This window comes from Sordaria macrospora, chromosome 2, assembly GCF_033870435.1.
Source record: "Sordaria macrospora chromosome 2, complete sequence".
NCBI lineage: Eukaryota > Fungi > Ascomycota > Sordariomycetes > Sordariales > Sordariaceae > Sordaria > Sordaria macrospora.
The window spans coordinates 4299836-4323576 of NC_089372.1; the positions used below are offsets into that span (position 1 = coordinate 4299836).

The following is a 23741-nucleotide window of genomic DNA, read 5'->3' on the forward strand; positions in this document are numbered from 1 at the left end:
TCCTCGCTCAAGATCTTGAAAAAGGTCAACGAAGAAGACGCCATTTCATTATGTCCCCGCTGATGCGCCAGAGACCCGAATAGTTTTGGGTGACAGTGGAGGAGTTCATGTAGTCAAGACTCTGGGTATGGAGTTGGAAGAGGCGGGGAGGTCAGAAAATAAACAAAAGACTGGAGAAAGATGGATTCGATTATGTACGAAGGCTCCAAGATCTCACCGTTTTGAGGCATGGCCAGCCAGTGGATACCCAATCACAACCAGGTTCGGAGCAATGGGCTCGATTGAGGATTCCACTTCGCTGTGCCAGCCCCAGACGGGGTCCAAGGCCATGACGATTGACGAGGGGCTCGACGAGGGCTGGGAGAGACGAACAGGAAGATGAGACGGGTACGGCGGGCTTTTGTACTGTACTTCCAAGCTCATGATAGGCATGTGAGCCACCCCCGTTCCTGTCTGTACGTTGCTGTAGCGTAGCTCTCTGGGCGTCTGCCGGGGTACCTATTGGTGGGGCAACTATTTTGCCTCGGAAACCATCTTGATTTTTTGTGTGTCGAATACCTTCCAAGTCTTTTTTTTTTTTTTTCGAGAGCGGTTGACGTTGTGTTTTTAAAGGTCAGCGTTGGCATCTTGATTTCTTGCAAGGACATGTTTCTATCTCTGTTGCGGAAGTGTCAGTTCAACATATGGACAGCGTTTGCCGCTGTCACGACTCATCACGCTTGTTAGCTGCTGGGTTTGCCCTTTGAGCCTCATCCAACTTTCCAGAAAGCAGCACCCAAAACCCGGATCCATACCTCGATGGGTTGACATGGGGCCCCATTCTTGGCTCTCTAGTGCCTCCTCTAATGCCCCATATGTACGAGGATATGGGACCTTAACTGTGTGAGGTGTATATGTACCAAGTACACCGTCAAACCAAGGGAACAATATAAAACATCCTCTCCCCCCACCTCCCAATCCGGGTCCTCTTGGATGAATTCGTCAAGGTGAACGTCGACGTGGATCTGGGTAAATAGACAGACAATATCAAGTAACGACTTACCAACATCCATCGAGACATAACCTTGTCGGAAACCGAACCTTATCACCCGCCATCACTCTTACCAGCAACCTCAATACACATCAGCCTGCTTCCGGAGTTGACTATAATCTCACCACCAAGCAACTCACCCTTCTTATCAGCTCAGTTTCGGCACCAGAACTTCCAAGGCATCAAATCAAATTCGCCCTTTTCAAAATGTCTGATTCCGGGGAAGGATCACAGTGCACTCCCTCGCCGAGCCCATCGACGGAAAACGAGTCGACGGGACCAGTATGTACGTCGCCATGCGAAGACAAGCCGAGTTCCCTCGCAAAGATCGAAGCCGCGACACCTTCCAAGAAGCGACCATCAAAAGCCAGTCCCGCAGATAGCCAGAACCCCAGGCCAGCGAAAAGACGTGCGGCTCGGGCCTGCTTGACATGCCGGAACCGTAAAGTACGCTGCAATGTTGTTGAGGGCGGCCTGCCTTGTAACAACTGCAAATGGGATCGGGTCGAATGTGTGGTTATGGAGAGTCGGCGTCGCAAGTGAGTGCCTCGGCATCCATGCCTCCCCAATCTTCAAAACCAAGTAACCCGAGCAGTGGCTAACGCCATTGCCCTTCTCCTCTGAGTAGGAAGAACATGTTGGCAGGACAAGACGTTCCCAATGGAGTTGCGGCCGTGGGCGGTGAACTTGGCGCCAGGACTCTCGGTCACCAGCCGATTCTTTCTAGCCAGCAGCTTGCTGCCCATGCCAATGCCTCGCTCATGGCTGGTTTCCAGATGATGAACGGAGCTGGACTCCCTCTTTCCATGGGAAATGCCCTGATGCAGCCACTTTGTAAGTCATTGGTCTTTCCCGAGTAATCCGGCTGTCAGGGAGCCTCATCTGACTGAATCACGTTGTGACAGACGCTCAAGCGGCCCAAACCCAAGGACTCTGGAACAGTCCAAGCCTCCCCGAAGCCAGCGCGCGTCTCTGGCAAAATCCACAGCTGATGACGACCATGCCCGGAAACTTCGCCAACCCTTCCGCGACGGTTGTGAACCCACTACCAACTCCTACGTCGATTTCGACCCCCCCACCACAGCCTTTTCTACAACCAAACCTCCAACCGAAACCCAACCGGACCGTCTCTCCGCATCTTCCGAACTTCTTCAAGCCTCTCCCGCCCAAGGACGCAGTTGATGTGCAATACATGATGGCCAAGGGAGCCTTCACGATCCCGACGCCCGAGGTGCAAAATGCCATGCTCAAGGCTTATGTTGAATATGTCCACCCTTACATGCCGCTTCTGGAACTGCGTCAGTTCCTTACCGCGATCCATTCCAACGGCCAATCGGGCCAAATTAGCCTGGTCCTCTACCAAGCCGTTATGTTTGCGGGGTCTAACTTTGTAGACCAAAAATATCTGGACGCGGCTGGGCTAGGGAGCCGTAGGAACGCTCGGAAAGAGTTGTTTATGAGAACTCGGGTTCTGTACGATTGCGATGTCGAAAAGGACCGTCTCGATCTTGTCCAGTCTCTGCTTCTCATGACCTACTGGTACGAAACACCGGAGGATCAGAAAGATACGTGGCACTGGATCGGAGTTGCGATTTCATTGGGACTCACCATTGGCATCCACCGCAATCCGGCCAACTTGGCCATGCCGCCCGCGCAAAGGAAACTGTGGAAGCGGATCTGGTGGTGCTGCTTCATGCGCGACCGCCTGATTGCGCTAGGCATGCGCCGGCCGACCCGCATCAAGGACGAGGACTTTGACGTGCCCATGTTGGAGGAATCCGACTTCGAGATCGTGGAGCTTCCGGCAGATAACCAACTGCTTGGTCCCAACTGCGCTGTTGTTAGAAATGTTGCGACGCAGAGACAGCTTGCCCGGTTGTGCATCCAGAAGGCACGCATTTGCGTTGGTATCAGCCACATGATCAAGACCCAATACACGGTCCTCAACCACGACGGTGGTCTTCCAGCTGGTCAAACCACGTCCAGCACCACCATGCTGTTCCCGAACAAGAGCCTGAACAACATCCAGGAGGTCCAGAAGGTGGATCAGATGCTGGAGAGCTGGCGTTTGCAGCTGCCTGAGGACTGCCAATACAGGCCACTCCTGACCGAGGCCCTTGCTGAGGAGGACAAGCCGGTAGCTGTCCACCGTACTCTCCTCCACATGGTCTACCACACCACCGTCTCGGCTCTCCACAGGCCGCACTACTTGACCATGGAGCAGGCCGCTACTCAATCCGCTCAGACCAGCATGATTGCCCAGCAGGCTCGGAGCAAGGTGCACCACGCGGCTACTATGGTGACGAGAATGGCGGAAGATCTTTTGCGCCACGGACTGGCCAAGTATCTGCCCACCACGGCTGTGACCGTGACACTGCCAGCCATGACGGTTCACCTGCTTCATAGCCGATCTCCGGATCCTGAGCTCAGCCAGCAAGCACGCCGGGACTTTGAGGTGTGCGCAAAGCTGCTGCTCCAGCTGCGGGGCATGTACGCAGCGGCCGAGTTCGCACACGGATTCTTGATGGGGGTTGAGGCTCGTCACAAGGCCACCGCTATCAGCCCTCAGGGTCCTCAGGGCCCTCAGGCAGCTACGGTAAACCTCGGCCCTCAGATCCAGCTGGGACCGCAGAAGGAGCCAACACCGCCACCTGAGACCAGCTCATCTTTCCAGCCGGCCAATACCCCCTTTTATCGTCCTCCCCAGGTAGATGCCATGGTGTCGGGGGTAGGGCACGGCCCGGGCGCTTTGGTCCTGGTGAACGTGGACAGTGGCGGCAGCACACCACCGCAAACTGACGTTGAGGACATGTCATCGGCAGGTTTGACCCCTCCGGTAGACAAGACCGCATATGAGGCGATCCAGACCACCGCCATGGACTGTGACACCAACGACCCAATGGCCAACTATTTCGACGATGCCTTTGGTAGCATCCTCGACCCCGAGGCCGTGGACGGCGATTTCATGGAAGCGTTTACCATGAGCCACGAGAACGACGACGAGTGGATGTTTGATGGACCTTGCAACACCAACCCGGCCCCCGCGGCTGTTTGCTGAGAATTTTCTTTCTTTCTTTATTTCTTTCCTTTTTTCTTTCGCATTGGATGGGGCGTCTGACCGGAGGAACTGGTAATGGGTTTCGACTTCTAGTGCTTTCTTTTATTTTGGAACACTTCTGCTCCGTTGAAGGCAACGGGGTGGTCATGATGGGTACTTGATGACACGGGGCGCTGCGTACAGAAAACCGGTACAATGGCGTTGAAAGGAGAACTGAACCTGGGGAGTTGATCTGTGATTTCTGGGTATTGAAAATAATGGGACAAGGACAATGACATTGGGAATCAGTTACAGGCTTTGTTGGAGGGTAGAGGGCAATTAGAGAAAGATGCTAAAATGAGCAATCGGATAACGGGTTCGACCACGGTACTTCCAGCACTTGGCGAAACAAGAGAGAAATAAAAGAGAGATGACATCGATCACAAAACTGGGATATGTCCAACACTGGGCTTTGGCTCATGCGGGGAGTATGAGGGGATCATGCAGTGATATGTGCCCAGAACTATTTCTGGTGAAAGAACGTGAAGAACAGGCCGGGAGCGATGAAATGATGTGATCCCGCCATGCCCGGTCATGATTTTCTCCATTGTTGGTGGTTCTTGCAAACTTTTGCCAAGTTGGACCAGAGATAGCCCGCGGCTGCCTTGGAGTTCTTTCCTTTTCCGCAATGAGGCCAGGTGAGGTTGGTTGGATGGGAAGGCACAACCGTGCCCATCCCACGTCACCATCTGCAGCAAAGGTGCAGGAGCAGGCCGACCAGTAAACAAGCCGCCCCTCAACCTGTATTTTCAGAGTCCGGACACGGAGCCTTACCGCAGCCTGAACAATTGACCATTCGGGGTTTCAACGAGGTGGAGTTGCATCATCCTCATGCTACCCAAGACTTTGACACGATTTCGCGCATAAGAGCCTCGCCAAGCGCCAGTCGAGATTTTCAGCAGCGCGGCACTGCGGCGGCTGTGTTAGTGGTTTGTTGGCACAAGCGACGCGAACAGAAGAGAAGAACGAGGCACAAAGGCCGGCCGGTGTGGTCGGATCGGGATCGTATCGGCGTTGGTGGTCAGATTGCGGCCTCATCACAGCTAACAAGAGCCGGACGGCGATGCCTTGCTTTGGCGGCCAGTCAGCCAGTCTTGTCCTGGCAAAAGATGGGCTTCAGCGGGCAGTAATGACAGCAGCGTACATTTCCCCACACACACTCGACATTCACAGGCCAGCCTGATCCAGGAACAGGTCGGGACTGGAGCCGTGGCCATCGTGAGTTAGTCCTGATTCGGTGTTAGCCGTCCATTATGATGACCGTGTCACCCCTGCTCCCCCTGTTCTGCCCCTGTCGAACATTGGCCTGTCCCTGCTCCCCCTGTTCGTGGCGTCCTGGAGTCCCGAGGCGCCGCGCGCAAAAGCTGAACGGTTTCCTTCCGCTTCCGCGTCGTCGACCATCGGATCCCAAGGATGATGGCGCGGGCATCCATCACGTCCGTCCCTCATGGCGTGGCACCCGTGGAGGGCATCGCTGAGGTCGCACTGGGCAGCTCCCAGATGGAACCCAACAGCAGCCCCCCCCGGGAGCAATCTTTCTTTTCACCGGTTGGGACGTTGGATGTTGGAACCGCATCCGCAACCGAGCCATCGCAACGGCAACGGGCAGCGGGCAGCGGGCAGCGGGCAGCGGGCAGCCGGCCGGGGCGGAAGACAGCCAGCAAGTAGTCCAGGACAGCACCACACGACCATCGGACAGGGTGCAATTTGAAATGTCGGGTTCAAACAGAGTCAAGTGCACAGCACCAGAGGGCTGAAAGCGGCGAATCAACGGCTTCAAATTCTCCCCATATGCCGTTCGATAATGTCTGGAATAGCATCACTAAACCCAATCGGGCCCTAAGCGAAAGGAGACCCGGGCCTGGGAGTGGTGCGTGTGGGTCTGGGTCGGTCTTGGTTCAGGTCCCAAACAGAAAGTCCACAACTTGTTCCATCTTGTTCATCTCATTGATGGCTCTCGACCATCCGTGATCCGCCTCATCCACTTTGTTTTGAACCTGCATCCAATTACTGCTTGGATTCTCGCTGAATCGAGTTGCCATTCGTTTGATTCTGGTCCTGCTAGACCTTCATTCCTTCCCACTCCTGGGGCGCGTTCGAAATTTCGACGCATGAATCCGATTCCCATACAAAATCAACCTCTGTTGTTAATCTGCAGTTGATTACACTGCAAGAAAGGTGCAGGAAGAGACTCAGGCTGTTAGAAAGTATTAATTCGATTAGAGAGCCCTGTAGTACCTCCGTAACCCCCTTGTAATCGACCTGTCGCTTGTATGAACCTTGGTTGCCTTCCTAAAAAGGTATTGCGAGTTGTTAAAAGTTGGTCATTTAATAATATAAGCAAAAGCTGTGTTTGTGTAGAAGATTGGATATGATAGAGGTTTTTTTTTTAGTTATGCTGGTAGTGTTAGCAGTTTTTACTCCTTTATATAGCTTTTTTGCCCTCGTTTATAGAATAATTTATTATAAATTTCATTATATAAATTCGAATACAATTACAAATAAGATATATATTAGTGATTATTATTATTGTAGTTCCTTTGTTGAAAGCTTGTAGCAGTAATAATACTATATAGGGATTAATTTATATAAATTAGTATAAAAGTAAAGCAGTTACTTGAGATGCTTTACTGTCACAGGTTGGCATTGGCTATATAGTGTGCATTCCAAGTTCTGCCTTGCAAGCAGAACATCGTCTTATCTTTTGTAGGTTTAGCTGTCTGGGCATGTGCATCCTAGCCTGTCATATTTACTTTTAAATACGGAATTATTCGATTTATATTATATAAAGCAATATTTTTTAATCCAATTAGTTGATTAGTTAGTTGCCTATATTAGTATTTATAGTATTGTATAAATATCTATTAAATAGAAATTTATAATTATCTTATATCATTATCCCTACAATGAAACTTAGTGAAATATATTTTATTACTTGAATTATAGTACCTTGACTATTAACTTTGTTTTTAATAAAGTACTTTATACTATAGTTCTTTTGTATAATTATATTATTACACTCCTACTACCTAATACTATATACAAATTTGCGTTGTGCGATATAAAGCTGGGTTAGTTCTTGAAGTATTACCTAGAAGCAATTGACAGGACCTTTATTTATATTTGGGTACTAATAAGCGAAGCGCCAGCGTAATATAGTTCAAAGAACTATATAGTATAGAATCTCTCCATTAGAATTAAGTTTAATAATTTATTTACGTATATACTTCCGGGAAGAGAAGGATTAATATATGATACTAGATTATCAAAATTAATATTTGTATTTGGATTTATAATACCGCCGAGAAAATTCTACTTCGCCAATACAGAATTTTATATAATTCATAGTATTTTAGTACTTTATTTTATAATACAATACTCTTTAATTGAATAGGCAAGAAAGGCAAGAAGACCAAAGAATAAAAAGAAACTATATAATTTAAAGTGGCATAGCGCTGGCGGACTACTACACTACTAGGCTATGTTTTAAAAGGATACAAGTAACCGAAGCTGGCAGTTCGGTCGCTCAAGTAGTCTTATATAGTTTGTCCCAGAAGAGGCACCCGAGTGCATTCCGTGACATTCCTCCTCTTACATTAAGAGGTTCGCCTCGAACCTCGATCCCCTCGGGACAGCCAGCGACGGTTCCTAAAAGCCGATTGAACTTTCGAACGGGAATTCTCAACTAAGCGACGGTAGAGCATCCATACGACCTGGTCGTGTGCATCTTTATAAAAGGGAACCTATATAAGAGCATCCGAAAAATCCGAAGATTTTCCCCACTATGCGGTTTAAACTCGTAGCCTTTTAGCTTCGGTTAAGTGTCACGGCGCTGGCGGACCACTACACCACTAAGCTACATTCCAAAAGGATACAAGTAACTGAAGCTGGCAGTTCGGTCGCTCAAGTGGTTTTATATAGTTTGTCCCAGAAGAAGCACCCAAGTGCATTCCGTGACATAAAGTATTCAAAATATCATATAAAGGTTGAAATTACAGTAATTATAATACAAAAATGGTTGAATATTGTAAAGTTGTTAGCACTAGAGTATTTAGTCAAAAATCAGTGCGGCTTCGTATATACTATTACTGTGACGATATGAATCCCGCAACTCTCACACATTATGAGATTAGATAAGGAAGGCGGTAGAGACTGGCAGAATCTGAGCTCCTCCTATGTAAGGATGCACTCTAGAGTTCAGCTCTCAATCTCTTCCTCTTCTCTTCTTTAGCTTTAGTTATTTATTCATTTGTACCCAACTACGCAATACGGAACTACGTGAGCTGGTGCATCGTAACAATTACTTTACTTTATAATTAGATTAAAAAAACGGATCTATATAAATTGGAACCGCCTGTTGAAATTAATAAAAAGATTATTACTAATAATAGTCATACTAATCTTAATAGAAAAGAAAATACAAAACTAATGGATAATAAATAAAAAATATATATAATTGAATTTAAAAGAATTTAAGTAAAAAGGATATAAGTAGATTATAGAGTATAGAAGTTTACCTGGGCTGCTTAGCAACAAATTAACTTTACCTCCGACTTTGTATTCAAAAAATTGCTCAGAAGGCGGGAAAAATCATTTAATTATTCTATGACTATTTTTTTATTTTTGTTTAAAACTTTAGTACAAAGATATTACTTTATTTGGTGAATTGAAATAAATTAACTTAGATTAGTTTTATAATACTTGGAATTAATTTGAAGGAAATATTAAAGCTCCAATTTTTAAACTCAAGGTTTATATTTAGCTATTCCGAGCTTACGTTGCTATATTTGCCTTATATTTTAATTCAATACTAGCAACGGCATGGGTTTATTAGTTACTTGAACCCAGATTTACTAAATATACTTATATATCCATTAAATATTTAGAATTAGATTGAACTTAGTACAATTCTTCGAACTTCATTATATTTTGTATTCAATACAATTAAACTCTTATATTTCCTATTATAATGATATTGCGTTGCAAAACAACAACTATATATTATAAAATAATTTTTTAATCATAATACGTACGAATACAAAAGTATGAAGAATGGAATCAGATAAATAAAAACTATTCAATAATATAAAAATATCAGCATACTTTCTAAGGATTTGAAAATATCTAATACTAATTCAAACTTTAAGTACTACATTATTTATATTCCGCTCTTCTTTTTCTTCCTATTCTTTATTATCATTTTCTCATCATAAGAAAAATATTTATTATTTAATATTATTTTTGGGAATAAGAAGTTCTCTAATGGTATACTAGTAAAGAAACAAATTATATATTTATTATTTTATAGACCTTTAATAAATTCCTGTTTGTTAGTATCTTATAACTACTTAACAGGGCATTCGTCTATTGATATTTCAATAGATTCTTTTCAAATAGTAACTATACTTACTTGGATTCGCCGGCAAAAGAGTAAAAATAATGATAGTAGAAGGATTAACTATAATAATAAATAAGAAGGACAATAGTAGTTGGAAAATACTTTAAGTAAGTATTTTTATATATTAGGAACACAACTAGCTAGTTTTGCTATAATATTAGCGGTAATTAAATTTTTCTTTACAGTAGACCAAACGTTGAGGAAAGAATCATTATTATTACAGTTATTTATTAATTTCCTAAATAAATCGCTTTTCTTTCTCTCTTTAACTTCAAGCGGGCTGATTTCGCAATAGCGGTACCTTTATAATCTTTCTTTTTAATATCCTTCTCTTCTAACTATTATTGTAACTATTGCTTTGGCTATATAATGTATTAATTAATTATTTGGCTTATAATAAAGATTGTAGTATATTCTTCATAGTGTTCAAAAAGTGTTATTTTTTGTTACTTTACTGTTATTAATTTACTAGAAAAGAAAGATTCTTAGATATTATCGTTAATTTTAAACCAATTAATTAATCATTAGCTAACTAGTAAATAAGTAGTTAACTACTTTTATAAAAGCTCGCTGCAATTAATTAGATATTTTGTTATGAAAATTCTCCTTCTTAATCCATTTAGTAAATATAATTATCAATACTTACTTTTAAATTTCAATTTAAAAGAATACTTCATTAGTAGTAGTAGTAGTAGGAGTAGTAGTAGTAGTAGTAGTAGTAGTAGTAGTAGTAGTAGTAGTAGTAGTAGTAGTAGTAGTAGTAGTAGTAGTAGTAGTAGTAGTAGTAGTAGTAGTAGTAGTAGTAGTAGTAGTAGTAGTAGTATTAGTAATAATAGAGGTAAAAGTATTCAGCAGTTATATAGTTAGCGGTTCGGAAGGTACCGGTTAGGAAATTAGGGATTAGATATTAAAGAGAGAGATTATTAATTGCAACCGTATAATGGAAGTATTAAATAAAAGATCATTATTATTCTTATTGTTACTATTCTTACTACTACTATAAATTAATTTATCTTACTATAATAACTAAGTAGAAGTAGAGAGCTTTAATAGAAGTTTAGTTGGAAGTTAGTGTGACAGCTGGCATCATCTGAGCTGTCACATGCACTATTATCAAGGTTCTCATTCACATAGGTGATGTTCAATCGGGTCATCTCATTCACGGGTTTGGCTGTTACTGGCTGTTGTTACGGCGTAATCAGAGGGCACGTTGTGTACGATTTGATTATCTTGGACTAAGAATAAGAAGCTGAAGAGGGAAGAAATCCTAAAAGGGAACACTTTATGCCAGAGCTGGGTTTTATACCTAGACTATAGACGACAACCAGTGACATCCAAACCTGTGAATGGGAGCCTTGATGGCAGGCATGTGATAGCTCAGATGGTGCCAGCCGTCATAGTTGTCGCTTGTGGTCTGGGTATAAAACCCAGCTCTGGCATCGAGCCTTCTCTTTTGAGATTTCTTCCCTTTTCAGCTTTTTATTCTTAGTCTAAGTTAATCAAATCGTACACAACTTGCCCTTTGGTTACGCCGTGACAGTTATCTCATTTAGTTATTATAACTTCCTTAATTCCGATTTTAAATTTAATTTCTACTTTAACTCCTACATCAATTAATTCATATAAGAATAATTATAGTAGAAGGATAGGAGATAGTTAATCAAAGAAATAGGCAATGCGAGTAAGTACGCGTACTGGTATAATATTTAAGAAATAAGTTTTGGTTTAGAGGTTGGCGGGGTAATTAGCAGAGGAGAAGGAGGATAAAGGTAGTTGATAGTTATAAAACTAATAGTAGTAGAGAGTTGGTTATTAATAATATTATATTTATTTGTAGTAGTATAAACGAGTAAATTATATTGTCGTAGAGGAATATATTACTGTGGTATATTATCAAAACCTTTAATATCAATAAGGAGATTCTTTTACTTTCTAAATTACTATATATAATGAAAGCTATTATTAATAAATTTATTTAAGCGGAAGGTATTATTATCAATAAAGTTAGCAATATTGAAGCGGTTGGAAAAAATAGTAGGTAGTGCAATAGGTAGATTGAATAAAGTAATAAATAAAATGGTAGAAAGAAGTGTTGTTGATAGAGGATTTTAATTGATAGAATCATGAAGTTGACGCTTATGTTTATATTCAGCCAATTTTCTATTTAGTTGGATTCGGTTCAATTCTCCTCCCTCTTTTTTTCTATTTAATTAGTTTAAAATTACTAATTTATATTAATTTACCATCATTACCAATAATAATTTAGATTATAAGTTTAAAAGTATAGTTGCCGTAGTTTATTTAATTTTAATTATTATTGTTAAAGACTATTATTCATATCCACTTTTTTTTCTTTTTAAAATTTCTATAGTTAATAATGTTACGGCGGTGGCAGATAGTGCATCGTAACAAATAATATTAATTACTAATTGAGCAACCATGTAAACGATATATTATTGTATACAGTAATTTTCTAGCTATTAAATGAAATTATCCGTTTATAAATAATTTTAAATTTGAGTTCGTTATGATAATTATAGTATTATAGCATGAAAGATGACACTTTCTGCTAAGTATTTTGATAATAATTTATATAATTTATGTGGCCTTATTTATAGTACGTGCAGGCGCTACTATGCAATAAAAGAAAGAAGAAAAGAAAGAAAACTAGTACAGACTCATCCCTGTCAGTACTCTAGATTTTAGCTTTGTACACGGATCAACAACTCGGATTCGTGCGTCGAAATTTCGAACGCGCCCCTGCGCGCTGCCGCCACTCAGTGCACTCGTTTTTCCCCTAGTACCTTCCCCTCCACGGACCACGGCCCTTCTTTGCTGCCCACTACCCTCTCACGAGCCCCCTTTGCGCCTTCCAAGCCCATTCGTTACAATTCGTTTGATCCAATCCCGCCGCCAACAGTTCTGCATTGTTACGTACATGCTGCGTACCGTCCTTACGCTACTCCTAGAGCCATCCACCTGATCGACCGCATTCTCGTTCTAGCGCAGTCCCTCCTGCGTCTTCTCCGTGTTCTCCTGCGTACCAGTTGCGTACCTCGGACCTCTATTCCCCGCCTTGATTGCTGCTCCTGCCAGTTTGCGACAAGTCCACTTGCTTGTTTGTTGTCCTACACATACGGAAGCAATACGATAACTTCCAGTACCTCCTTCAGTACCTCCTCCGTAATTTCAGATTTGCGACTGGTCGGGTACAACTACTTGTTTCTGTGCAACCATCCATTGTTCACGGCCACGGAAAGAGCTACCGCGACGCACCTTCCGTTGTCACCATATTCATAAGCTCAAGATCCGGCCGTACTTGCCTGATCTTCTGGCTTTCTAATTTCTACGACTGGCGATTGCCGACCGGTAACCGGCGACCGCCTGCCAACCCTTCTTACAACTCCAATAACCTAGTACCTTTAACCTACAACATATCCTTACCACTCATTATAATATCATCCGATCTCCGAGCTCTGCGACCATATCAGACTGCCTCCTCCCACCCCGAATCGACTGCGGAAGACGACATTGCTCCAGGCGGTGTCCGACTCCCAACGAGACACTCCCCGATCCGACCTCTTTTAGACTATGGGAGCCGACGACAGCATCGTATCTGCGAGATCCCCAGGTTCATAGAATAATACGAAACAGCGCCGTTATGCTGCCGTCCAGCCGGACATACAACACGCCCATGAGAACAAGACCTACAACGAACACCGAATACCATGACCAGATCCCCCTCCTCCTCTCCCAACCTCTCCCACGCCGTTGCGGTCGTCACCCCACGTAGCCGCCCCCCACGATCCTCTACCGAATCGCCTCCCCGGCAGTACCGCGAGAACGACGACCTCTTGTCCAACCTCAGCCCGCGCACGGCACTCCATACCATACGGAACCCTACGGGGGAATTCAGGGCATGCATGGCTTCCGCCTCCCCAACCGAGCAAGCCTTTGCTCTCCGAGCCGCCGTTGCTAGCAACAAGATCCAGGAATGGCTCGATGAGCTCTCTTCGTGGTTATGGCCGTCCGGCGCTGGCTCCGCTGGCTTTCAGGTGCCCGACCCGAAGAGAAGGAAGTTTGAATCCAGATCAGAACTACCTGACAAGCTATATTGTGGCAGCCTGCCTGCTACTGAGGTTGCCCGATATGAGAAGCGTGTGGAGGAGATCTACAAGAGCATGGAGGAAATCGATATCGAGGAAATCAAGAACCATGTTTTGCGCAACCATATTGTCCCGCTATCAACATCCGGCTCCCCGATCCTGGGCTCGAACCGATCTCCCCCAAGCTATGCCCACATGGACGACCTTACGGCATTTCTCACGGCCACTATCATGCAAACCCTACCAAATTTGGCTCGTCTTAGCAGGCTCCTAAACTCCTGGAGCATTCGATTGCTTGTTCTGAAGAGGGTTCCCGCCTTCCTGGATACTCTCGCCGATGGAGAAATTGCTCTTCAGTCTGGACGGAATGTAGCTGGGTTGGATTCCAATGCTCGCGCGATACCGAATAGGCCGCCTTCGCCGCTATCATGGGCCGAGTTCAACGTGATGAAGTCAGTACTGGAGAAGAAAGTCGCAAAGGCCGGTCGCGACCTAGACGTCATGCTTGACAATCTGGAAGGATGGGAATACACGCTTCCTGACGAATGGCTGGACCGAGTAGAGTCTCTAGAGAAGCAGTATGGCGAATGGGTTGCTGCTTGCGAGCTCAAGATCAAACAAGCAGATTTGAAGATTGTTGCGCCAATTAATAGCGATACCACTGCCAAGCTGGACTTGGATGAACGCAAACAACAACAGACGAACGTCGATGTCCCTCCCCTAATCAAAGTCCATGTTCCTCTGGACGGAATTGACGAGAATGACGCCGAGAAGGGAGAAAACGACTCTTGGACCTTTGTGGACGAAACTGCAGCACCCGAAACCAGTGAAGAGCGCCTACCCGCAGAAGATCGTTCTGTGGGCGGATTTGACGGATCTGATATCGACGAAGCTCCGGCACCAGGGATGATGCCATCTCCTAATATTGTTGCTAGTATGAAGGGCTCCAGGCCTCATTCCTCCAGTCTGAGCTATGCGACATCCGATGGCGAATATTTCGAACTGGACCCCTTTGATTCGGACTTCGACTTCGATGATAGCGTCGAGCATGATCTCCCTGGCTTCCCCCGCTCGAGACGCGGTAGCAACTTCTCCACCACTTCAACCATTGTGTTTGGAAATCGTGCACTCGAGCAGGAGACTCCGGATCGTTCTCGAAGACGGAGTAAGGATCTTGACGGCAGTCTTTCGCGGGATGTCAGCCCGCCAAGCTCTCCTCCACGCTTCAGCCGATCGAAATCAAGGCTCAGGTCATTGTCGCGCGGGTTTAACGACATGCCAACTGTGGCGGAGTTGCCGGACTTTGACGAGTCGAATTTTGATTCATCGGGTATCAATGAGGACGGAAGCCCATCCAAGTCTAGTGCTGGAAATTCGGAAGAAAAGTTGGATCAGCTCCAGCAGCAAATTAGTGAGATTTTGGAGTCTGTGCCGGCTAAGATCCGCCTCACCTCTGAACCCTCGCCGATTAATTTGAATCCTCCCGATTTCACTGCGCTAAACAGGAAGTCATCCAAGCCGGAGCTGCGAAACCGGAGTCAGTCCAGCTTGTCGACGAGGTCTACCTTGTCCTCTCGTGCCGGGACACCCTCCTTTACGCTTGCCCCGGCGCCTTCCCGCAGTTCCAGACAACGCCACCGCGGCAGCCATCGTGACATCAAGATCTACCACCTTACGAGGAACAATGGTGATGCCCCTATCAAGCTGTTCATCAGATGCGTTGGCGAGCATGGCGAACGGGTCATGGTACGAGTTGGTGGTGGATGGGCCGATTTGGGCGAGTATCTGAGGGTTTTCGCCAGTCACCATCGCCGAAACGTCGTGCTAGATGGCAAGGTGGAGGTCAATCTGCCTCGTGTAAGAGCCGGTGGCTCTAGCTCACCCACTCGGCCGCCATCCAGACGGTCTAACCAGGATCGACAATCCCCTCCCGATACTCCCTTGAACGTCCGCAAGACTAGAAAGTCTGCGGAAGCAAGCGAGGAGAACGCCGGAACACCCAAAGCGACTCCTAGAACGCCCTTCATCCCGGCTGGTAAAGCGACTGCCGCATCATCGCCAAGACCCCCATCAGCTGCAGCCCGCTCCCGTTCGATTTCGACTCGCTCTCGCTCAAGCTCCCGCCTCAGTCATCGTGGCGATGAGGAGATTGTGCTTGGATTGGCAGGCCCGCGGACGAAGAACATTGAAATGAGCGAGGAGGATAAGGCGTGGGTAGAGGATATGAAGGCTAAAGTGCAGAACGCCTCCAATATGAGCCGCAAAGTGTCGGAACCGCCAGCTCTTGCAGATGGGAAGTTCGGCGACATGGGCAAGGTTGGCGGAACGAAACGGGTTTTCAAGCGTCAGGGAGGGCTGCCTTGATGGGATGGAATGCATGCCGGATGGCACACGGAACGGAACGGGAGCGGGAAGACACGTGAGCGGCATGAATCGGACGACGGGGTTTGTGGGTAAGGGTTAACGAGCTTGATGTGTAAGGATGATCGGCGTTTCAGGGGTTCATGGGCAGGTTTGCATTCCTGCTGTCCCGGAGAATGCTGGTGGTTTCACATCAAGTTTGTCATCACCCCTGCCCTGATTCGGGTGGAGAGCGTTTGGGACATATGGGGCTATGGACATCAAGTCTTATGCCGTCCGTTCCTTTGATCTCTCCTATCCAGTCTGGTCTTTCCACATCCATGCCGGTTTCCTTCCCCTATGTTGCGATTTTTCTTCTTTCTTGACCTCATCACATCGGTGAAGGTCGCCCCTCTCATCATCATCATTACTTGCATCTTTACAGGGATCTTTCTACTTTCTTACTCTCTCTCTACTGTCAACAAATACCCCCGGAGCTCTCTTGGTCTTTTCCCATCTTCGCATTCAGATATCCCATCCCTTTTTATAATCATTATCAAATCATAAACAAAACCTTACCATTCATACATACATATTATACGTATTGTTACAATACACAGACCACAAACAAAGAGAGACGAAGAACAAGAGGAGGAGACATGCATATGTCGGTTTACGACTTTCTTTGTACTACTCTAGGAATGGAGGAAGGGATACCCAAGACAATACAATACCCAATGGAAAGACGACGGAACGCATATGCAATGGACGGACGTATGGCACGCTTTTACACACATACACGGACGGACGAGCGGACGGAAGGCGATTAAGGAACAGGAACTAGGACAAAGCAAGACAGGCGTCGGACAAATTTTTGTGTCTCGGTTTTAGGTCAGGCGGATGTCAGTTTTTTAGTTTGATTTTCGGCGACAACGGACGGCGGGCGAACGAAGGGTGAGATTGGTTGGGCTTTTGTGAGGTTTTCCTGTCTCTGTCTGTCTGTCTGTTTCTCTGTGCATTTGACGACAGGCAGACCAGACCAAACACAAACCAGCTAGGCGTACAAAACAGCATTCTTCGGCTGGGGGGGGGGGGGGGGGGTTGGGTTTATTGCTAGCTTTTTTTAGATATTTATAAACTTTACTACTACAATCACACTCTGACTCGGACCCATGCTTCTGTGGTCAAATAAAAGATAAGCACCGTATCAGCCAGTGCTCGGTGCTAGTTGAGTCCAAAACGACAAGAACACAATGAGACGAATCACCTATTTGATGATGCACTTCTGATGCTGCATCGACACGCGGAAGAACAAAAGAACTTCATCGTGACCACAGGCGCAGTGATGGATCAAGCATTATTCCCGACACAAGATGGTGGGATCAGATAACATTCACAAGAAATACATCTTCAAAGAGAAAGATATCTTTTCAATACTTTCAATACAGAAAGATTTGTTTCTTCACGCTGCTCAATCGCCAATGCCTCCTCTCCCGCTAGGTCCCTCTTGTCCATCCTCTGGTTGCCAGCTCGTCTAAGGAAGGAGCCAATGACTCACCGCAAGCAAGCCAGACCTAATGAGAACAGAGTTTGATCTGTGCCTTCCTTCCTTCGTTATGGACTGATACTTTAAAGGAGTCCCGCTTCCCTGGCTCAGACTGTCGTCTATCAAGATGTGAAGAGGCTGTGAAAGAGTAGATGGATGATAGCTTGACGAAAGGCTGGAATGTCGAGCCAAATCTTGGTATTTAACGGATTTCGAATGAAACATAATTTCACTCGAGTGAGATTAATGTTGTTTACATCCAGAATAGATACCTGCAGACAGCTCTTGTCCGTGTGCAGAAAAGGATAGACTGGCGGCGTCTTGCGTTTAAATACCTTACTCCATAATCACAAATAACGTCTTAATCTCTTATCTTCCCTGTTTACTCTGCTATTTACATCAAACTAGATTGGTGATTACACACCCCAAAGACTTGAAGACTTACACAGATAGCACCCGTAGGTACCTCGAACACATCAACCAAGCAAGTATCAAAAACCGATAGTTAAACAACCCCACTTTTACCATACAGCGTAACCTAGAACTAAACAGGCGGCTCAACCCCCCTCTCACAAACCAGCGTATCACTAAAACACCTAGTAAAAAGCTTATCACTCCCTTCGCCCACCCACACCGTATACCGCTTACTCTTCCCATTATCGCCCTCGGCCCCGGGCGCCACCCAATTCTGCTTCAGCGTATCCCACACGCTCAAATCCTTCCTCCTCAGCCTCAACGTAACCGTCTCGCTCTCTCCGGCCGCCAAGTCCTTCGTCTTGGCGAAATCGCGCAGTTGGATAATAGGCGTGTCGTACCCGCTGCCCGCAGGGAACTGGACGTACGCCTGCACGGACGCCTTGCCCTTGTGCGTGGAACCCGTGTTTTGCACAGTCACGTCCAGCTCGAGGATGGTGTCGAAAAGGGCCGGGTTACCGCCCTGACCGCCGCCGGCGGGGACGCCGGGCTTTTGCACCGTCGAGTAGCCCGCGGGGTAGGGGTAGGTTTTGGAACCGGACTTGTCGGAAATGCCGACGGCGTAGGCCTTGTCGGCGTCGGACTTGGACAGCCACGAGTATATGTAGCGCCAGACCTTGGTGAAGCCGGCGGGCTCGTAGGCTTCGGAGGCGGGGGGGATCTTCGTGGAGAGGACGGGGACGGAGGGCTTGGGCTGGCGGGCGGGCGGTAAGGCCGAGGAGAGGGCGTTGACGAGCTTGATGTGGGCGTCGGTGTAGTTGAAGGTGGTGTAGCTTAGACCGTGGCCGAAGGCGTAGCGGGGCTTGATCTTCTGCTTGTTGAGCCAGCGGTAGTCGATATAGAGGCCTTCGCTGTAGGTGTCTTGGGGCTGGCCGATAATTTCCTTGACGAGCTTGGAAACGCTGTCAGGGAGATCGTCTTCCTTCTTAGTGATGGAGTAGGGAAGGTGACCGGATGGTGAGACGTCGCCGAAGAGAACGTTGGTGAGTGACTCGCCAGCTTCTTGACCGGGGAGATGGGCAAAGAGGACAGACTTGACGGAGGGCAGGTCAATCCAGGGCTCCACGATGAGGGGACCGACGGTGTGGACAACGACTACAACGTTCTTGTACTTCTCAGCAGCCTTCTGGACAAGCTTGTCGCCATTGTGCCAAGCGGAGAGCTTATCGTTGTCACGATCACCATGGTTGCCTTCAACGGTAAACGAGTTCTCGCCCGCGTCGGAGTTGATGAAGACAATTGCAACGTCGTCATCAGTGGGCGAAGGGGAGAGAATGAGGGGGAAGTTATCACTGTCGTAGAGCTTGACATCTTCAACCCGCTTCTTGATGGCAGTGATGGGGTCATCGAAATAAGGGTAATTCGCAACGCCGGAGCCCCAGCCCATTCCCAGAGTGCCCTTGTTGCACGCACGGCTTCCGCAAGCGTTAGGCCCGGCAGGATCGACCCGGGCGTCGGAACCGAAAACTCTGAGGGGCGTCTTGGTAGAAAGGGGCAAGAAATCATCGTCGTTCTTCAGAAGAGTGATGGCGTCTTGGGCAACCTGGCGTGCGACGGAGGCATGATCCGCTTGAACGTCCACAAACCAGTTGACCTTACCGATGGGCGAGGCCGGAACAGCACCGGGGTAAAGAAGTCCCTTTTCGCTCGATACGTATGAGTGGAAGTTAACAGCCGGGAAGTCCTTGTCCTGGCCGAACTGATACCAAGCGGCCACGATTCTGGTAGCCATGTCGTTCAGCCTGTCCACTGGCACTGAGCCGTTCAGAACCGCCTCCGTAAGATGGAACTTCCAAGGGCTACCACCAAACAGTGGGATCTGAGTGTCTCCAGGCATGCTCATGTCAAGACCGGCCAGTGCTGATGCGACGCCAGAAAGATGAGAAAGCCAATCCGACAGGACAAAACCCTGGAATCCGAGCTCATCCTTCAGTAAGTTGTTAGTCATATAGGCGTTTTGAGAAGCAGCCGAGCCGTTGACAGCGTTGTAAGATGTCATTACCGAGCCAACACCGGCGTGGACACCATCGGCAAATGGCCATAACTAGGTAATTCGGTGTCAGTCTTCACAAATCGAGGGTTTTGTGATGGGTAACTTACGTAAAGCTCGTGCAGGGTACGATCATCTACAATAATTGGTTAGAATCCGACAGTACAATCAACCGTCCGTCCGTTGTCACTTACCAATATTCGAACTGTATCCTGGTTGGAATGGGTTGTACATGCGATACATCTCCTGCTCGTTTCCGATGAAATGCTTGATAGTAGCAATAACACCCTGCTCCTGGACGCCCTTGATAGTCAAGGCACCGGCAATACCCTGGAGAACGGGATCGGAACCGAAGCCTTCCCAGTTGCGGCCACCGAGAGGCTTGCGACCTAACGGGCCTACCGAGGGACCAAGGAAAACGTGGGCCCCTTTGCCGCGGAACTCCTTACCCATAGCCACAGCACGAGCATAGATAAGGTCCTTGTCAAACGTCGCTCCCGTCGTCATTCCAGCCGGGAATGCCGTGTTATGATCAGTGTTGCCCACACCGAGAGCACCATCCTGCAAACAAAGCTGAGGAAAGCCAACTCGGTATGCACTACCGCTGTTTCCTACACAAGGACTGGTGCAATGGTTAGAAGTGCTCAAGTGATATGGTAGATACTCTTATTTACTTACCCTGTGTCTCAGTTAGCGCAGTTCCGCACTCGTAACAATGTTCCCGGAGGACTTACCCATAAAGATACCGCTTCCACCCGTGATGTTCGTCTTCTCCGCTAGAGTCATTTTATCCACCAGTGCTTGCGCCTTTGCATAGCTCTGTTTCCATGACTCTTCCCAGCCGCCGTAAGGCGTTGGGTAGTAAGGAGCCGCGTAGAAGCCATCCGGGACGGCCTCCCTTTGGCGTACTGGACCTGCATTACATGTAGGGTCGAAAAGGCTCAAGGCGAGAGTGAGCCACACAAGGTTTGATCGGACAGCCATCTTGACAAATGCCCTTGCGGATGTCCGGGTACTGTCAGCTTGAAGGCGTTCGGAAAGAAAAGGGATGTCCTAGCGAGGAACAACGGCCCGTTGGAGGGAGTCTAGTAACTTATAAGAGAATATGAAAAACGGCGTTCTTGTGCCTCCATTTCAAGTGGCTTCGGCCATACCTGGACTGCTATCGGTACCGCGTTTCCATCCCTTCAAACCTTGCTAGAAGAGAGGCCGACGGGGGATATTGACGAGGTTCCACGAATAAGATCAGGGGACATTCTGCGATCTCCTGTGGACAGAGTAGCAGCCAAGTGCTAAACGATCAACTTTTACCTGGAACACCCCAGAGAAGGCACGAGGATTTCCTGTACGCATACACGTATAGCAAATGAGGATAGGCATGACGATGGAATGCGCTGAACGATATGACAGGACACAAGGCATGACAGGCTGGAGCCGGATTGCCATTCATAGCAAATACGTGGAACCCGACTCGTCGGACGATTCCACCACGTTCCACCACCCGCTCGCGTGCCAATCTGCTGCTTGTGTATCGTGAATCGATACAGAGGACGACTGAATGAGGTGGTGAATGTTGAAGCAATACTTTCAGCTTTCAAGTTGCACTTTTTCGTAGGAACGAACATGCCGTTCGGCCCAGCCCGCGGTTTGACTGATGGTGTCCAGAAAAGGGAAAGGAGCGCTGGTGGTTCCTGATGAGCACCTGTTTTCTCTCCGATAGGCAAGCCTGTGTGTAACCCAATTTCCACCACAGTCGCAGCACTAGCCACTGTGAAGATCCAGAACAGGTTTTTGGCCGCCAGCTCCTCCGATGAAATTGCTTTTTCCACTACAGTCAAGATCGGACGTCGGAAGAGAGGCAAGAGTGAGAAGAGAATCGAGATGCTCTCCGCTTGAAGAGAAAGGTCACTCGGACAGATGCTTGGCCGAAGCTGCAATTCGGAGAGGATTCCTCACTGGAGGAGTGCCCCTTTTTAGCCATTCCATGCACCTGTTGATCCCTTCTGTAAGCGGAGCTATAGCAGAGATCCCCTTATGCGGAGAAATAATGGCGGGGAAAAGCATGGGGTTATGATTGGGCAACGGGGCAAGGGTACCGGTCGGCAACGGCCTTGGTTTGACCGTGGCAGTAGGTCGCGCCGGGACATGTACCGAAGAACCTCTTGAACCAGAACCAGAGAAGCCAGAGAGTTGGGCAGCAGCACAATGACGCAAGTTGCTCTTGACTATAAGCTCGCCAAAGGCTTCGCTTGGGGTCTTGGGGATGGTTGTCCTTGGTGGTGGTGGTGTAAGCGGCTGCAGGCTCGACCGGGTGCGGACAAATTCCCGTCCAGCATGAGGAGGGGAGTTATACGTCAGTGAAGCCCAAGAGGGTGTGGTGTGGTGGGGGGTGCGGGTAGGCGAAGCGATGTTGAAGCTGACGGAGAGGGTGTAGGACGGCAAGCTTGTGAACAAGACGGATGATGGAAGGCGGAGATGGCACGCGTTCATATGAGCATGAACATCTTGCACGAGCACTCAAGGAGGTCGTTGGACTCGTTGAGGTGGTGATGGTCGTTGTTGGGGAATTTGAGGTCCTTCGCACCATCAAGCACTTTGCTAATGTTCGCTCAGCTTGTTTGGTAGCCTCCTGGATGGATCTCAGGACCCATTCTCGTCGGCTGACCTTTAGCGTACAAGTACTAACTTGCTGGAGGTACATATATCTTGGGTCAGTAAGAACTTTTTATACCACTCAGTCCCTACTAAGAACAATGAGGTTTGGCGTGAGATGAAAGTGTAATCGTGACCTTGAGGCGCCGTCTCCTCCTGTTCCTCCGAGTCAGTCAGTCATCTGCACATGACAGCCGTAAGCGGCACGTACCTTATTACACCTGCTGTAGCAGTTTTCTGTCAATTTGTCAACTTCTTCGGCTTGCTCGACCGATTTCACCCTTCATTGGGGTTTCGTTTGGGCACCAATTATCAGTTGTTGTCTGCGGGGTTTCTGTTGCAGTTGCAAAGTTTGCGGAGGTTTGCGATAGAGAAAGTTTGTTGAACGGGAAGTCGTTGCCCTTCGCGGCAAAGTGGAACCCCAAACTTACTCTTGTCCACACATTTCAAGAGAACGAGAGGAACAATAACCAGAAAAGGAAGGAGCGTTTCTTACACAGCGTCCTGCTGCATCCTTTTCTTCTTGGGAATGACTCGTCATGTTTTCCCTTTTTCCATCTTGCATCGTTCTTCCCCATCGTCCAATCTCCCGCCGAGGGTACCTTGCCTGGATGTTCCACTTGGACTCTCTCAGGGTATCAACGGCGGTTACACCTCACTTCCAATTCCACCTTTCCCTTTTCACTCTTTTTTCAACCTTGGCCGGTCAAGTGCCGAAGCTTCTCTCCTCCGCATTCCCCTCATCACGAAGCCCCAAGTATTCCCAAACCGAACACTGCACCGAGAAGACGACCACACCTGGTGCAACTCGAGTCGGTCGTTGATGCAGAATCCGGAGCCGCTCAACCGTCTTCTCTTCATCACGTTGCAAACTTGGAGCCGCGGACGCTACCATATTACGTTGTACTTCCCCAATTGCTCCAGCACGAATACTCGGATTACCCTGACGAGCCTGATAACAATAGTCAACCCCTGCACTTATACGGCCCGATCTGACCAAAGTTGATCTCTCACGGTGCACGTGGCTGCGGTCCCGGTACCCTCTTGGACGCTCTTGGATACTCTTGGAGGGTCCGGCCTAGTGTACAGTTTAGAATAGCAGGGGAAC

The 23741-nt window shown here is 47.5% G+C and overlaps 3 protein-coding genes across 3 annotated transcripts; 2 read left to right on the plus strand and 1 right to left on the minus strand.

The window, feature by feature from the left end:
* Positions 1-585: 585 nt before the first annotated feature.
* SMAC4_02522 (uncharacterized protein) lies at positions 586-4508 on the plus strand. Its single transcript, XM_024655473.2, has 3 exons — positions 586-1569; positions 1659-1864; positions 1936-4508. Exons 1-3 carry the CDS (start codon positions 1238-1240, stop codon positions 4086-4088), a joined length of 2691 nt encoding a protein of 896 aa, XP_024511356.1. The 5' UTR covers positions 586-1237; the 3' UTR covers positions 4089-4508.
* A 7887-nt stretch (positions 4509-12395) lies between these two features.
* SMAC4_03084 (uncharacterized protein) lies at positions 12396-16118 on the plus strand. The gene has a single exon (XM_003349448.2). It carries the CDS (start codon positions 13254-13256, stop codon positions 15993-15995), a length of 2742 nt encoding a protein of 913 aa, XP_003349496.1. The 5' UTR covers positions 12396-13253; the 3' UTR covers positions 15996-16118.
* A 1804-nt stretch (positions 16119-17922) lies between these two features.
* SMAC4_03085 (uncharacterized protein) lies at positions 17923-20965 on the minus strand (the record flags this gene model as incomplete). The annotated part of the gene is made up of 4 exons (XM_003349449.2): positions 17923-20035; positions 20092-20117; positions 20176-20592; positions 20716-20965. The coding sequence occupies 4 exons, from the start codon at positions 20963-20965 to the stop codon at positions 18062-18064; spliced, it is 2667 nt and encodes an 888-aa protein (XP_003349497.1). The 3' UTR covers positions 17923-18061.
* Between the last annotated feature and the right edge of the window lie 2776 nt (positions 20966-23741).